At 41.0% G+C, this 16078-nt stretch overlaps 3 protein-coding genes across 4 annotated transcripts; 2 read left to right on the top strand and 1 right to left on the bottom strand.

Moving 5' to 3' along the window:
- Positions 1–39: 39 nt before the first annotated feature.
- RAB8A (RAB8A, member RAS oncogene family) lies at positions 40–8419 on the top strand. Of its 2 annotated transcripts, none has more exons than XM_075736185.1 (8): positions 40–194; positions 671–731; positions 974–1034; positions 1432–1509; positions 1979–2068; positions 2732–2797; positions 3323–3373; positions 4317–8419. In XM_075736185.1, the coding sequence occupies exons 1-8, from the start codon at positions 71–73 to the stop codon at positions 4407–4409; spliced, it is 624 nt and encodes a 207-aa protein (XP_075592300.1). In that variant the 5' UTR covers positions 40–70; the 3' UTR covers positions 4410–8419. The 2 variants fall into 2 exon arrangements, with proteins under 2 accessions (XP_075592300.1, XP_075592301.1); XM_075736186.1 differs by having other exon boundaries at positions 44–194; positions 7610–7865.
- Positions 8420–9004: 585 nt separating this feature from the next.
- On the bottom strand, positions 9005–13442 carry CIB3 (calcium and integrin binding family member 3). The gene is made up of 6 exons (XM_010311928.2): positions 13345–13442; positions 13005–13039; positions 11233–11344; positions 10715–10862; positions 9635–9830; positions 9005–9137 (listed from the first exon to the last, which is right to left on the bottom strand). Exons 1-6 carry the CDS (start codon positions 13393–13395, stop codon positions 9116–9118), a joined length of 564 nt encoding a protein of 187 aa, XP_010310230.1. The 5' UTR covers positions 13396–13442; the 3' UTR covers positions 9005–9115.
- A 1200-nt stretch (positions 13443–14642) lies between these two features.
- FAM32A (family with sequence similarity 32 member A) lies at positions 14643–15574 on the top strand. The gene is made up of 4 exons (XM_075736187.1): positions 14643–14795; positions 14876–15014; positions 15151–15204; positions 15388–15574. The coding sequence occupies exons 1-4, from the start codon at positions 14719–14721 to the stop codon at positions 15454–15456; spliced, it is 339 nt and encodes a 112-aa protein (XP_075592302.1). The 5' UTR covers positions 14643–14718; the 3' UTR covers positions 15457–15574.
- Positions 15575–16078: the final 504 nt, after the last annotated feature.

Below are 16078 nucleotides of genomic sequence, written 5' to 3' on the forward strand. Positions count from 1 at the left end.
ACGGGCGGCGAGCGCGGCCCGTGAGGCGGCGCGGGGGGCGGGCACGGCCGGAGGGGCGGTGCCCGCGAACATGGCGAAGACGTACGACTATCTCTTTAAGCTGCTGCTCATCGGCGACTCGGGTGTGGGGAAGACGTGCGCGCTCTTCCGCTTCTCCGAGGACGCCTTCAACGCCACCTTCATCTCCACCATCGGTGAGGGACGCCGGGTGGCGGCTGCGCCCCAGCTCCGCCGAGGTGACCGGCCCGGCCCGGCCCGGGCCCCGGTGGTCCCGCCTGGCGCGGCCGGGCAGCGGCTCGTTCCGCCCGGAGGAGTTTGATTACGGCCCGGGCGGCGGGTTCGCTGCCATCGCGGGTGGCTCCGGAGGCGCCGAGGCTCGGTGCCGGGTTAGTCGCTGGTGCGAAGCCCGGCTCTGCAGCCGCGGCTCCGGGTGCTGTTGGTTTACTCGCCGCGGGGAGACGGGCGTAGGCTCAGCCGGTGTCGCGGTGGCTCTTGGCTTCGCTGCGGGGTCTCACCTGCGTCTGCGAAGTCGCTGGCTGGGGGCGGGGGGGGGGCTGCTTTGCTGGGGCTGCTCCTCAGAACGGGAAACCTGAGCAGTAAAATTAGAGGGAAGAGTGTTAATTTGGTCTTTGGCAGAACCTGTGAGTAATTTAGTTACTTCTCTTTTCAGGTATTGATTTTAAAATTAGAACTATAGAACTAGATGGCAAGAGAATTAAACTACAGATATGGTAAGACTTTTCTTCTAACGCCACACCCATTAGTGTCTGATAATGCGTCTGCATGGTGTGGGGCGGTGATGTCATTGAGACTTTATGCCTGTTGCGCTCTGTAGCGGTTTCTGATCCTTAGAAACGACAAGATAACTCTAGTGCACCGAAAGACTGCTTCAACACTATTTAAAATTTTTGGCGGCTTTGACTTGAGCCTGATGCAGGTGGCCTGTGTGAGCCCTGTGTTTTGTCTGTTCCAGGGACACTGCCGGGCAGGAGCGATTTCGAACCATCACAACCGCCTACTACAGGGGAGCGATGGTAGGAGCGATACGGGTCGTGCTAAAGCTAAACCAGGCGCTTCGTCTTTCACAGCCACATCAGCTGGGTTTAATGTGGGACACACACAACTGCCTTTTCTCCCGACACATAAACTCAGCCTAACTAAGTATTTGCAGTGGTGTTCCTGTTTCCAGCGGTGCTGGGACAACGTGGGAGCTCCTGGAGGCACCTTTCCTCCGTGACTCATGCTATAAGCATGCGTCCTGCACACCTTATCTAGCAAGGGGCAAACTGTGATTAAATGTTACGTGGAGCTGTGAACCGACTGTTTTAAAAATAGTCTTTGTTAAGTTGCTCCTTTCTGCTGCAGATGAGTCTTTAACTCCTGTGTAAACTGACACTGGCTGAAACAATCTGTCTTCTTTTTAATCTTTAGGGCATTATGTTAGTCTATGACATCACCAATGAAAAGTCTTTTGAAAATATTCGGAACTGGGTCAGGAATATCGAAGAGGTAATTTTTCCATTTGCTTACTGAACATTAAAGATGCTATTTCTTTCTCCAAAAGCAATTGAAACCTAAGTGCTTCAGAATTGTTAAGTTTCTCTTGAATTCTTGTGCTGAAGGGTACTTGGAAAATAAATTGAATGAAAATCAGTAACAACTTGTGGAACGTCTCGGTTAAGGATAATTTGCACACAGGAGCCAGCCGTGGGGACCACAGTCCTCCTAGTGATGCAGGGATCTAAAAGTTAATGTTTTCCTGCCGCCACAAGTGCTCTAAGAGCTGTCTCTGTGCAGGACGTGCTGGGCTGCCAGTGCCTGCAGCGAGCGGCTGGGATGAGGGGTTGGGGGGAGCCCGTAAATCTGCAGAAGACGCTTAGTGCCAGCATCTCCGTGTTGTGTACTTGCTGTGTGCTTCATCTTTTTGACGACGTTTGTCTAAAGGCAAAGCCCTTTTTCTGGTCTGTTTCTGTCTCAGCACGCCTCTCCAGATGTTGAAAAAATGATCCTTGGGAACAAATGTGATGCAAATGACAAAAGACAAGTTTCTCGAGAGCAAGGGGAGAAGGTGAGTGAACGTATTTCAACTTTGACTTTTCAGAGCGTAAAAATTACATTCGTTATTGTTTGTACGCTGCTTTGGTGCCTCGGTGGTATTTCCAAGCAGAACTATTGAACATTTCCCAAGCTGTAATTGCAGTATGTTTCCCCACTCTGGTAAAAAGATGAGTCTGTGTTACGAATTCCTCTTGATTATCTGGTCAAGGTGTGTTGGGTGCAAAGCAATGGATTTTTTTCTTAGCGAGGGGAAGAAAAAGCATGCTAGAGCTTGATATTTAGAAAATTGTGTGTGTCTGGCTGAAAGCCACTGAGGGAAGGTAGACAGGATTGTCTTTTCTGGCATCAGATATTACTTAGTCAAGGTAGAGAAGATACAGCTATGCATGGCAGATGTTACAAGACTGACAAGATATCCACGTAAGAAAAAAAAAAATTAAGACAAAGGAGCAGATTAAAATGTGTGTGGAGTGTAAAACAGAAGAACAAAATACAGTAAGAACAGATGCTAATAGGAATGAGATGTAGTTCCTCATTTCTGCCACTTGTTCTGCTTGAGGACATCCCCAAGTTGCTGTGAGTCACGCCCAGAGGGGCAGATCCTGTGCGGTGGGTTGTGTTTGCAACTGTTCCCCCAAATTACCCAACTAACATGAAACCTGCTTTTGTTCAGCTTGCTGCAAGTTTTGGAATTAAGTTTATGGAGACCAGTGCAAAAGCAAATATAAACATAGAGAGTGTAAGTACTCTAACCTTTCTCTTATATTTATTGTTGTCTTTGTGCAAACAAGCAATAACACTTGCCCATCCTGGTTGGATGCAAACCTCAGTTTGTAGATGCTTTAAGTGGGTTATTAAGTACCTTCCGTGATGGCATTGTCTAACCCACATTCTGCTGGATGATTTAATTTGGTGCTTGGAGTGTAACACAAGGATGTTACAGCAAACCGCGTTAGAGCAGCACGCTGAAAAACTCAGCTTATCTCTTTGCATTCAAAATGCGATTGATAAAGGGCGACGCTTCGGCGCACCAAACCCTGGCATGCTGCCGCGATGGTGTGTGCTGGTGGGGTCTTCGGGCTCGGAAAGGAGGTAGTGGAGTAGAAAAGGAGCGTTAGAACCTGAAGGAGGGGGGACCTGCGAACGTGACGTTCTTCAGGAGTTCAGTGTATGTAGACACTCAGGAAGGCAGCTTGTTACTAAAGAAAAATGTTGGAATAGATTTTACTTACCATGTAACACTTAACGGTTTTACTCATCACAGGCATTTTTCACTCTTGCAAGAGATATCAAAGCAAAAATGGACAAGAAGTTGGTGAGTAACTTTTACTTCGTCCACACTGTACTTAAATAGGAAAAAACCCAACCAAAAGCCAAACAGCAAGTACTGTTTCACGGGATATGAAAAATATTTTGTGGTCTCTTTCATGGGGAAAGAGACGTTTATTTTTATGTTTGTCAAGCTACGTTCTGAACTTGACTTACAAACAATTGTCTCTGCATTTCAGGAATTAGCTGCAGTGGTTGAGGTTTTCTAAATAAAATTGCCTTTTATTTATGTTGACAGTCAAGTGAGTGGTAGAGCAGTTTAATGATATTTCTTGCTCTTGCAAGTCTAAAAAACAGAATCCTATAAATCAGACCTATAGGAGGCCCACTTCATACTTCAGGGTAGTCTTCAAACTAGTATGTTTAAAAATAGGAAAAGAACTAATTAGTTTTCTTGATAACCAAATAATTTCTTAGGATGCTTTCGCAAAAGTTATCTTTTGTACAACCAGTAAACGTATATTGATGTTGGTTTGTTCCTTACGAAATGAAGCTAACAAAGATTCCTTCTCTTTTCCTGAGCATTCAACCTGCGTGGAACCAGCCATGTGCTGATAGAGCTGTGATGTTTTGGGTCTTGCTGACGATTCCTACGTGTTTCAGCAAGAGCCAAACATGTCCTGCAACTCTTTTTTTTTTTTTTTTTTTTTTTAATCTCAGCTGTCTTTTGAGTTTATAGAAAGAAGGCAACTAGGCACAGTGCTTGTTGGTTGAAGCCAACAGTAGCAGATGTGGTTCTCTGACTTCTCATAGTGGCTGACGTAAGGCTCAAATAAGAGTGAAGACTCCTGTTGATTTTAGCAATGGGTTTTGTACGTGGCAGGCGCAATGCGACAAAATGAATAGATGTAGTATGGATGCAAGATCCTACAACGATGCTGGAAGGTGTTAAGTATAAATAAGTAACTTAATATTCTTTGCGTCTTCAGGAGGGCAATAGCCCGCAAGGCAGCAACCAGGGAGTCAAAATCACACCAGACCAGCAAAAGAAAAGCAGCTTTTTCCGATGTGTTCTTCTGTGAGGGACACGGCCTTAATCTGAGCCTCTGCTCAGCTGAACTGGACTGTGCCTGTTCTGAGTGAGAGTTCCTCTGTCTGTGGACTTAGCATTTTCAACACACCTTGTCACTTTGTGACCATCTGAATAAGAAATTGTTTATTTTAGTAATTGTCTGACTCTTCAATTTTGGAGATGAAACAAGTTTATTTTTGTCAGATTGCCACTGGGCATGTGTATTGTCTAGCAGAGGGAATACAGATCAAATGCAACCTGTGATACAGCACCTTTGCTGAGAGGCTTCAATCTTTTTGTTCGTATCTGTCATGTATTCAAATTAGAAAGACTAAGTTATGATCAAAGTAAGAAACTGAAATGCCAATGTTAATAAAGTCCAGGTATGTGTACATGATACATGTGCATATCCATGTCTATAGATGCATATAGAACAATTGCATCAAAACATCAAACAAATGCACTTAGTAAGCAGTAGAGGCGTATACCTTCTCAGAAGGTGGAAGGAAGCTTTCTGCATCTCCACCTCTGCTACTACAGAGAAAATCCTTTATCTGCCTGTTGCGTTATTCTAGACAATCCACAAGTACAATTGAAGTTTTAAAAAAAAAAAATCCTCAAAGGACTCTCTATTTTTTTAAAAAAAACAAAGTGTGCTGTTAATATAAAGGATCCTTACCACCAGGAATGACTTTATCCATATTAGACTTGACCGTGCTTAATTAAATACTCCAGACATTTAGATGCGTTTAACAGGAGATGATAGCTACAATGAGTCATCTGTTCTTAGAGAAGCAGATCGTGGTGCGGGTAGGGACACTTACTCAAAATTTGTAACATTACAATGGGCGGCTTTTTCTCCTCCAGTGACTCCGGATCTGTCATGATGTAGTAGCTAGTTTTAAATTGTGACAAGAAAATGTATTGCACTGCTTCCAGTTGTGTGTTCTCATGCACACTTGCTCACATATGCAAATAAATGTTGCACATATGAACACTTTCTGAAAACAGACTTTTTAAAACTGAGATTTGCCTTGCTGCTGTGTATCGATCATTTCAGATTTCAAGCAGCACCAAACCTGTTAATAGCGTGCATCAATGCAAATGATGTTTAGTCCTCAGTGGAAATATTCTATGTATTTATTCCTATAAACACAGTCTATTACATTCCGATGTATAAAATGTAACAGCCAAGTAAAGCTCCTAGGTAGCTAATTGCTCTCAGTTCAGAGGCTGTAAGCCTGACTCTTAATTAGACTGACAAAAGGAGCCAGTAAGAGCCATCTACTTCAAAGCCTGCTGTCAAGTGATTGGAATCATGGTATATTTAATTCAAATGAAAATATCACCTGTGTCCTGCGACTCACTGGAATTGTTAACATGCTTTGTTTACATTGACAACTGCACTTAAGGGTAAAATTAAAGCTGATTTTAAAGTTAATGAATTTACTCACCAGTTTTGTTTTCTTCAAATTTGTGCTATTCTAGTCTGGCCTCAAAGTAGCACTCATAAGTGTTACTGGAATTAAGATCTATCAGATTCATAATTAAACTTCATAAATCTGCAGCATGCAATTGGGCTCAGCAGGAATATTGCCTGTTTTTTCTAAAATGGAAAAAGGAGATTTTACTGTGTAAGTTACTGGTATATAAAATGCATTTTATATGCTACCAACCTTTTTTTTTTTTTTTATAGCTAGCAGATTACAATGAGTTCTGTTCATGATTAAAATCATACGTAAAGCTTTCCTCTAACCAGAACCTTATGATGGGGTTTTTTTGGTTTACTTGTGGCTTTTTAGCGTGAGGACTTGGTGAACGTGCACCATGGTGGATTACACGCAGATGTATTTGTAGGATAAAATCATGTTAAGCTACTGAAGAGCCTTCTAGTCAGTTTGTGCTCCAAAGTGTATTTAATACAGAGCTATAGATCAGCCAAGCAATGCTTCTCTCTTGAGATAAGGATGCTTTTACAGAAAGACTTTGTGTATGCTTCAAGAAATTGAGGCAGAATTGGGGAGGTGATTAAGGCATGCTCTGAATGTTCTTTTCCTACACAAAACAGATCTGTTTAATGATTTGTTTCTGGCTTAATAGTAAATGTGGACTGTCTCAGATCCATCCTTCTACTTTAACATAGCCAAATATATTTTTCAAAGTGATTGGAAAAATAAGTGGTTAGTCTAACTTGTCCACCATGATACTGGGTATTGCCCGTCAGCAATCTTTAAAGCGATAACTCATCTTGAGATGAGAAAGAAAACCATATTAATTTACAAGTGGATAAAACCTGAAGGATGGAATTGTGTTTTTCACTCCTTATTTTCTAAATCTTAAATTACTCTTTTGCATTCGGAGCTAACTCTTTGTACATGAATACCGTTTGTTTAAAATTATGCTGGTTGTTGCACATGTTTACGTACCTAATTTATAGCACAATTTCCTTTTACAAAATGATTGGTTTTACTCAATGAACAACTACATTATTGCCCGATCTCAGGAAGTTTCATATAGTTACTGTGACTACAGTTATCACTGTACTTCTAGGGTATACAGACTACACAGAAATTAAATCAGTGTAAGCAATATGAAACCTAAAATGCAAGTGTAAGACAGGAAAAGGTTAAAGACACTGTAATTGCATGTATACTTGGCTCTGTGTCACTAAATTTGGACATCAGATCTTGGAGAAGTACAATAGGTAGTTGATGTTTCCATCACACAATTAAATTACTGTGTTTTTTAAGTATGAATGTTATGGAAAACACAATGATTAAAAGAGGTACTGTGTTGTAAATGCATACAGTAATGTATCTATATGTAAGCTTTCTTTAAGGAGGAAAAAATCTGAAATTGGATAGAAGATTTGTAAAACTGAGGAATTGAAGTAGTTACGAAAAACTAACAGTGTGCTTACTATACATTCTCAGTGTCTAAATGCCACTAAAATTTCCAGTAATTGATTAACACTTTGTTTGTAGAGAAACAAACCCATTTTTGAGCATGTTCTCAAATTCCCTTACTTTAATGAGTATCATAGAATTCTGTGGTTGACCTTATTTTTGAGGCTGGTTGCAATATTTCAGATAGTCTTCACCCTTTCGGGTGTAGACTTGTCAGTAGCTCGTCTGTCAATAAATGATGGAACTGCTGTTTTAACACTTTGCCATTTTAACACTTAATGTTGTCTAGGTCCTATGCTGATAGGCACATCTAATGTTCCTTGACATCAGAGCCTTATGCCAGCATCAGACTTTCAGCCTCAGATTTATAAATCCTATGGATTATTGTAAGTCTCTTTACTGCTGCTGAGAATTATTTGGTCTCTCCTTTCATGTGAGATGCTAATCATCTCACTGACAATTGCTAAGGGTTTTATTGTTGTGGTGGCAGTGTCTTTGGCTGATGATTGCGCTCAAAAGCTACCGTGATTTCTTGTTCTGTTGGACTTGAAATGGCTGGTGTTGCTGCTGGAGAGGAAATGGACAAACAGCTGCGTAGAGGATGGTCTCCATTTGTACTAGAAGTTCGTAGGGGTTGGGACAGAATGATGACTGACTTCTGTCTTCATTTCTAGATTAACTAAAGAGCTGTTCAATTGAACGTTAATGGTAACGTGCAGTCTGATTATTTCAGGCTGCCTTATTCTTTGACCCATCTCTTTCACTGATCATTGGAGTTTGTTTCTGTAGGTAATGCAAGTTTAGCGGGCTGGTCTCTCTAGCCTTTCTGCAGGAATCATATGCTCTATGTTGAGTGTGAGTTGGGACTTAAGACTTAGTTTTGAAGGGAACTTAATGCATCCCAATATTTTAAAAAATAACTGTAAATTGTGTTTTTAGAATGACCACTTTTGGCTGCCACCCTTCTCACATTACAACTGCTTTCTTAAACACTTCTCATTGATTTTCATGTTTGTATTAAAACCAAAACTGTTGTTTATTACAGTATGTATGTTTTTACTCTGTTGTACAGGACCCTGAGCACTGCATAAATAAACTTCTTATGAAAAGAGAATTTTACAAACTTAGTTTGTCGGTCTTGTTCATCATTGGTCCATATAGATGATTGTATGGAAAATAGGGTATTTCTAAAAAATAGAAAGGAGGGAACGGAACCCAAGGTAGGCTTTTTTCCTCTTTAAAGTATGTTGATCGTTCATTAGAAATTTTGAAATGGAGAGCTCTTCTCCATATTCTTCTCAGAACCTGTAATGGGCTTCTGTGACACACTAGGAGAATGCTTTAGTAAATTGATTCATAGGCCATTTGTTAAGGCTGATCAGAGGAGTCGCTTATGCAATTTTGATTAACCATAATGTTTTAAAATATATTTTCAAGGGGGTTTTACTGGATAAGGCATTTTCTTAGGAAATTTTTTTTTAGAAGGTATAATTTGATGCAAGTTCCTTTACTACTTGGTGGCGTCTGAACTTTAAAAAAATATTTCCCCTCTGTCTAGGCCAGATGTGCTCTAGCTGGGGGAGGAGGGGAACAGACAGTTTGTTAAATTACAGGGAAATCTTGATGAAGAGCTTAATGAATTCTTTGTTTTAAAGAGGTAAACAAGAGACAGTTCAAGTTCTCTGACTGGTTCAGTTACCAGAAATTGTCCTCTTTGGTCCTCTCATTTTGCTCTGTCATGGATGGTAATCTCTGGTGAAGCAGTAGTTGAAGGTTCAAGAAGCAGTTCCGTCTACGTGTTTCACTAGATTCAGATTCGAATGTGAAATGTGCTATTAAAAGAGGAAGTAACGATCACTTATGTATCACTCTAATAAAGGGATTCACTACAAGTAATCCTAGGACTGTACAATGAATTGGAAACTTTATTTTGCAAAGCACTTGCAAAGAATAGGTACATTAAATAAAGGCAAGATTTGAGTGCTGCTTTGCGTAAGACATGCATCAGAAACCATATTAAGACTGTTAACGCATTGAGTGAGCTAATCTCATATACTTATCAGTGGAGCCTAAGGGCTAATATTAACTTTTTAAGTTAGGGGGACTTTTTATCATATGAAAAGTACTGGAGGTTCAACAAGCAAGACAAGAAGCCTCCACACTTTTTCAAGCATCTGTTTTCCCTGTCGTTGCGGTGGGCACCTCTAATAGAAACTGTCGGGGAAGAGCGATGATCTGTAATAGCTGAGGAGACATAAAACACACTTCAGAGACTTCTGATGGAAAGACTAAGAGCAATTTTATGTTAGAAATTAAAAACAAATACTACCTGAGGAAATCTGGAGCTCGTATTATCATATGCTGAAAGTCTTCCAAAGAAAGCTTGCCATCGTTGTCCACATCAGCTTCGTAAATCACCTTTTCGCATACAAGGCTAACTTCTTCTGGGGTAAGTTCATTTCGGGTTAATTTGTTAACAGTTTTCTCTAGATCTGATTTGCATATGTAATCATCATTGTTAAAATCTGTCAAAGGAAACAAAATTAATTCAAAGGCAGCCTTTTACATGGTTGACTGCCAACACCTAATAGGAAGGGTTTGGTTCCCAGGCCATAATGTAGTTGTATAAGTAGAACTTTCAAATCAGAAATGAAGTCTTGTAGTTATCCATATTTGCTTGTATGAAAATTCAATAACAAAGGTTCTGGAATAATTTCTCCTTATCTAACATAAGGGTAACAATTGTAAATAGTTTAATCACTAAACATAGTCTAGCCATAATTAAATCATTCTAGCAAATCAGTACTGCTGAACTAAATGCAAGAAACAGTAACAAGTTAAAGGAAGAGAATGGGCTGTTCAGTTTTGGTGGGGGTTCACTTTTTTAACATCTTTGCTGAATCACATACACTTTAAATTGCAAAAAAAATTTTTGTTTGATATATTGTTTGGCTTTAGCTGATCATAAAGAAACTAACCAAAATGGTGCCGTTAAAAAAAAAAATCATTAAATTTGTCCTTGGAGAAAAATGCTAGAAGTGTGCTTCCCTGCCTCCCACCTCCCCCTGCCAAAAACACCCTGCAGATTTATGGGCAGCCAGATCCCTTGTGCTGCACTTTTCCAAGCAGGCCCTCAGACAGAAGTATTTCTTAAATGTTTATCAGATCTTGAAAACTGCAGATCATTTCAGGTTGTAAATTTTGTTGTAAATCCTAATCCTAAATAAGTAAGAGAAGAGTAGGGACAAAAGGATAAAGAAGACCAGAAGTTTCTAGGAGAGAGAACAGGCATTCAAATGCAATGAAAAGAAAGGCTGAAATCATTATGGTGGCAAAATGAATATTTTGTATCCCTACATGAAGCTGCAGGATTTCCCCAAGGTTTACTTTTTATGTGTGTCTCACTCACCATAAATTTTAAAAGCATAATAAGCTTTCAAGTCTCTGGGAGCCATTTCACTCAGCACTGAAAACATGTCCAAAAAATCATCTAAAGTCATATTGCCGTCTCCATCCTCTGAGAAAACCTCTGCTATCCGCTGGCGAAATGGATTGTCCTGGGCAACAGAACACAGGAGCAAGGGAAGGTCATCTTTACTACCATTTATTTCAGTGCAGATAAGACACAATTGGAGCATGATTATTTTTGTTGTAGCCCTTTTTTTGGCAAATACTCCCCTTTCTGCTATTACATTCTTGCCTAATGTTCTATCAGAGGTAGACACAGCTGCAGCTTTCTTTAACCTTTGTGCAATGTTAGGCTGTTTTCAGGAAATCACTAGAAGCTTCCAGAAATACTTTTGACTTCAATAGCCAAAATTTGTATTTCAGCCTCCCAGCAATTAGTACTGGATGAATTATTTAAAAAAGGGGGTAGATGAAACTGAAATGTGTCACTCGATTCTAGTTGTGTTCCCTGCTCCGTACCTTCAGCTCTGGCATGCTGCCAATGAGTTCATAGGGAAGTGTCACGTCTGGTTTATCTGTGTAGTCAAGTGGAACTAGCTGTGGGGCTAGATCTCGGTATCTGTAAAACAGTCTGAAATAGAAAGAAAGGCTTGTTTAGGGAACGAGTTATTTAGACCACTGAGAACAATGTGTTTGCCTTTTCTGTATCATTCTTCACACTTTGCATCCTTTACCAGATGGGTATCAGTCACTAAGTAACATTTAATATAGCCTGTAGTTGTTGGTGGAAAGACAGTATTAAAAAGAACAACATAGTGTAACTAGTGAAAAATACAAAGCCTTAATGCTTACAGAACAATTAGGTGAAAATGCTTACACAGGTCAGGCAGCCAAACTACTAGACAGCATTTATCTGAAAACAGATTTTTACAAAGTTTCAGATTTACTTCTGCATTGCCAGCAATGGTATTCAGGCATGTAGTTATGTATATTTGTGATAACAAGGCACAAGACCTTCAACCTCAAGATCCACTTAATCAGTTTCCAAACACACAAAAACTTGTCGCAAGGTGAAAGGAATCTGTTTTCCAAGTCCGCAATGAATGTGACCAAAAATAATGGGCTTTAACTGGAGCATGAAAGATTCAGTTTAAATGTCAGAGTAAAACTCTGAATGCCTCAAGCCATGGGCAGGAAGAGAGAGATCTGGGACCATCTCTACCATATTATTATCCACCCCAAGTATCTTCCTGGTTTTCCATAGAACTCAGGTTCAAGAGACAGAAAATGTGCATAATAATTTGAATGTATTCACCGCTTTTTCACCATGCTATTTGCTTCAGTAGTTGTGCTACAGTAAGGATCCCATTCACAGCTGTTATTAACAAAACAATAGGACAGAATTTTAAAAGGGATCCTTATCAATAATAAATGTCTTATGACACAGTTATGATTCTGGCCTCTATTTACTATGTGGAAAGGAGACAGATTTAGATCTCAATTATTACAGCCATCCATAGATGTCCCAAGAGGGACATGCTCCATACAAAATTGTCACTCGTGCTCTACCCTACAGCAAAATTAGCAAATACTGTGCAACGACATCTTGAGAGATGCAGAAACTGAACACTTCCCTTTATGTTAATATGCACAGTGGTTAGGAAAGGCAAATGCAGCTTCAATATTATGTACGTTACTACCTGAGTAAATATTTTTTATGAGAGAAGCACAAGTTGAGGTTTTCAGTGAAGACTCTCAGACCCTCATGAACAGAATACTGAACCTGTCTTTATCAGAGCCTTTGGCCAGAGATTAGATGGAGTGCTCAGTGAGGCATGTGAAGGCTTTGGGAAAAATGCACTTCAGAGTATTAGTATAATTATTTACATGAAGACATAAAAAATGTGAATAAAACTTGACAACAATAATCAAGGTTTTATTAAACCAGGCTAAGTATCCCAAAGAATAACAGGATACTTTGAAGCATTTGTCATAAAAGAAGGTGAGGGGAACATGGATGTCACTGGCAAAGTATGCACTAAAATATAACTTATGTTTATTACTGATAGACTGTTACTTTAATACAAAATTTAGAATTCTGGCTCAGTTTAGTATAGATTACATAGGGTTTGTACATAAACAGACAACAAAAATGTTCAGATTGCCCAAAGGTATTGTTTTAAATTTGTGTAAATCCATTTAAAAATTATTTTAAAAATACCTCACCCTATACGTAACTTGTCTTTATGGCACTCTACCCTTTACCCACAAAATGCATATACAAGACTCACCTCAGAATTTCTTTCCTTGTAAAGAATGTGCAGTCCTATGAAATAAGAAAAGATATAACATGTAATGACAGTTTTTAGCATGCATTGGCCCAAACTCTTCTCGTACAGCAACTTAAATGAAGTTATATTGTAATATATGTGGCCAAGCATTACAGCTCTTTCTTTTTGGCACATAGTTAGTATTTTATAGCCCTTCTTGATGTAAGAATCAAAATATGTTACTAAATTATTTGCTATAATTTAGTACTCCTACTTCATAATTTTTAAAAGAGATTGTTTTAATAAAGCCCTCACCATTATTCAACATTCTGTCCAAACAGCCATTCAGTTTGTTTTATACCTGATAAGCATCCAGTTGCTCTGGAGTGAAAATAGTTTGCTTGTTGCCCATTTCTGGCTCTGAATGCTGATTCTTGTCCCATCGTTCTTTCCTCAAAGGCACCTTTATAGGAGGTCTGGATATTCAGTTATTAAAAGCTACAACAATGAGGTTCAGGTATAGCAGAGGATCAAGTAACCAGCTTCCTTATTCTACAGGCTGCAAAGTATCATAATAGGAGCGTTTCATCAAATCTTTAGTCTGGCCACTTAAGGCTCTTATCCAGCATCGCTCACCTGTCTCCTGTGTGCACAACAAAGACTCATGTTACAGTATTTAGCCAAACTACTGACAGCATCTTGTTTGTGTCGTTGAAGCAGTGGGTAGACTTCATGGATCGTGCTTTTTCATTCCTTCAGATATGGTAAATTATCTGAAAAGTGTTAGCAATGTCTGTCTTTAAGAATTAACACCAAATGTTAGAAATTAGTACCAGTGGTAGTAACTCCTTGTCCTTTCCTTCTCACTAATGCTAATGGTAGTTTGTACTGGAGGTAGTATCTATAATGTATGCTCACTCCCCTTATTCTGCATTATCTGCTAATACACATTACCACAGTTAATGATTATTAGTGTGCCATGATACATATATACTGATACATAAATGGCCTTTACACTGAAAATAGGTGTGGGTATAAAATTTATACATATGAACAGAAATGTGGTATTACAGGCTGTATGAAATATGAAAAACAAGGAGAGGAGGAGGAACTGACTGCACAGCTACAGCATGTGGCAGGCTGCCTTATTTATTGGTCACAGACAGGCTGCAAAACCTTAATTTCTGGGTCATTCCTACCATCCGGCTGGATGGGCTCCTCTGTCCGGTGGAAAATCTATTACCCTCAGCAAGGAAAGCTGGCCTCCTCATCAAATAACCATCGTTATAGAATCGTTTAGGTTGGAAAAGACCTTTAAGATCATCAAGTCCAACCGTTAACCGAACACCGCCAAGCCCACCACTATCCACATCCCTGAGCGCCCCATCTAGTGTCTTTTAAATACCTCCAGGGATGGTGACTCAACCACTTCCCTGGGCAGCCTGTTCCAGTGCTTGACGACTCTTTCGGTGAAGAAAAAATGATTCAGAATTGTTCCGTTCGGCCTGGAACAAGATGTGTGGGGAGGGCTGGGGCTGGTTTGGTTTTTTTTTTTTTTCCGGCGCAGCCCGGATCTGTGGACTCTCCTCTCAGGGCGGTTTCGGCTTGTAGCGGTTTCCCCTCACAGAGGGAGAGGACACACCGTTGCCGCGGCAACGGCGCCGCGCGCGTGTGCTCTGCGCCACGCTGCCGCCAGGGGGCGCCGCAGTGCGACGGCCGCCGCGGCGGAAGCGCCATGGCGGACTACGAGGCGGTGCAGCGCGGGCCGCTGCGGCTGAAGGGCAGCGGCGCGGCCCTGGGGGCCGGCAAGCGGTGAGGGGGCGGCGGGGAACCGGAGGGAGAAAACCAGGGAGGGCAGTCGGGGCTGGATGCTGACCGCCCTCTGCCCTCAGGAAGAAGAAAAAGGCGAAGGACAAGGCCCAGATCCTGGAGCAGATCGTGAGCAGCAAGAAGCAGGAGGAGGAGAAGAAGCGCGGCCTGGACAAGCGGACCCCGGCACAGGTGGCCTACGAGAAGATGCAGGAGAAGCGGGTAGGGCTGCCCTGCCTGGGCCAGACCCCGTCTGGGGGTTCGGGGGGGGATTTAAAAACCCCAATCGACCCCTCAGATGCAGCCTCTGAGGGGCTCATTGCTGGAAGTAACCGGCCTCTCTTGTGTCTTCCTCCAGCAAATGGAGAGGATCCTGAAGAAAGCATCGAAAACCCATAAGCAGAGAGTGGAGGTAAGCTAAATCATCCCGATTTACCCAGGCCAGTGTGTATTTATCAGCATGCAGGCTTGTTGGGTCGGAGGAACTGTTCCGCCTTCACAAAACACAGAAGTGGGGAGGCAGAGGGTCTGTGGTTCAACGGTGGTCGTGTCAGCACCAAATATTAAACGTTTTCTTTCTCTTTCTCTCCCCTAGGACTTCAACAGGCACTTGGATACTCTGACTGAGCATTACGACATTCCTAAAGTCAGCTGGACTAAGTGAATGGACTGCTTTTCAAGGCTTTGGATCAGGGGTTGTGTTTTGTTTGTATTGAACGGGGTTGCCATGTAAATCTGTGTATGCTCCATACTGAATGTTTAATATATCTTCTGAACGTTTATGACTTTGTACTTATTTCATTGTTTTGTTTTTTTAAAACCAAGTATTCAACAAGCTCTTCTTGGCTGATGAGCTCTGATTTATATAGGTGCAGAGGGCTTTTTTTTTTTTTTTTTAGTGTTTAAGGCAGGATTAAGGCCAATATCAATCTCTGTGAGCCAGCTGGAAAACATTCCTTTATTCGTTTGATACTAACAGTTCTCGTTTTTGGAATTGAAAAGTCCAACAGTCTCACGCTATGTAAGCTTCTGTTGTAAGTTATAGGATTTGTATAATTTCTATCTAGGGTTCTTTAAGAGGTTGGGGGTCTGCTGTAACTTGCAACTTTGACGTAACTTATTAAAATACTGCTTTTATCCTTCTGGTGCTGACTTGCCTGTAAAATCAGGGGTAGTGCACTGCTGAAACAGTTTGTGCGCGGAGTTTTTTTAAGTGCCTTGCCTGCCTTTACAATTCCTACTCCCTTTGAGACATGACGCGTATCTCGGTGTGTAAAAGCCTAACG

This window comes from Balearica regulorum, chromosome 26, assembly GCF_011004875.1.
Source record: "Balearica regulorum gibbericeps isolate bBalReg1 chromosome 26, bBalReg1.pri, whole genome shotgun sequence".
Taxonomy (NCBI): domain Eukaryota; kingdom Metazoa; phylum Chordata; class Aves; order Gruiformes; family Gruidae; genus Balearica; species Balearica regulorum.

Coding starts and splice junctions, on each gene's coding strand:
- FAM32A (XM_075736187.1), top strand. CDS start 14,719: ATGGCGGACTACGAGGCGGTGCAGCGCGGGCCGCTGCGGCTGAAGGGC. Junction 15,015..15,150: donor AGAAGATGCAGGAGAAGCGG/GTAGGGCTGCCC, acceptor GTCTTCCTCCAG/CAAATGGAGAGGATCCTGAA. Junction 15,205..15,387: donor CCCATAAGCAGAGAGTGGAG/GTAAGCTAAATC, acceptor TCTCTCCCCTAG/GACTTCAACAGGCACTTGGA.
- CIB3 (XM_010311928.2), bottom strand. CDS start 13,395: ATGGGCAACAAGCAAACTATTTTCACTCCAGAGCAACTGGATGCTTAT. Junction 13,040..13,344: donor AGCAACTGGATGCTTATCAG/GTATAAAACAAA, acceptor CTTATTTCATAG/GACTGCACATTCTTTACAAG. Junction 10,863..11,232: donor GCAGCATGCCAGAGCTGAAG/GTACGGAGCAGG, acceptor TCTGTTGCCCAG/GACAATCCATTTCGCCAGCG.
- RAB8A (XM_075736186.1), top strand. CDS start 71: ATGGCGAAGACGTACGACTATCTCTTTAAGCTGCTGCTCATCGGCGAC. Junction 195..670: donor CACCTTCATCTCCACCATCG/GTGAGGGACGCC, acceptor TTCTCTTTTCAG/GTATTGATTTTAAAATTAGA. Junction 2,798..3,322: donor CAAATATAAACATAGAGAGT/GTAAGTACTCTA, acceptor TACTCATCACAG/GCATTTTTCACTCTTGCAAG.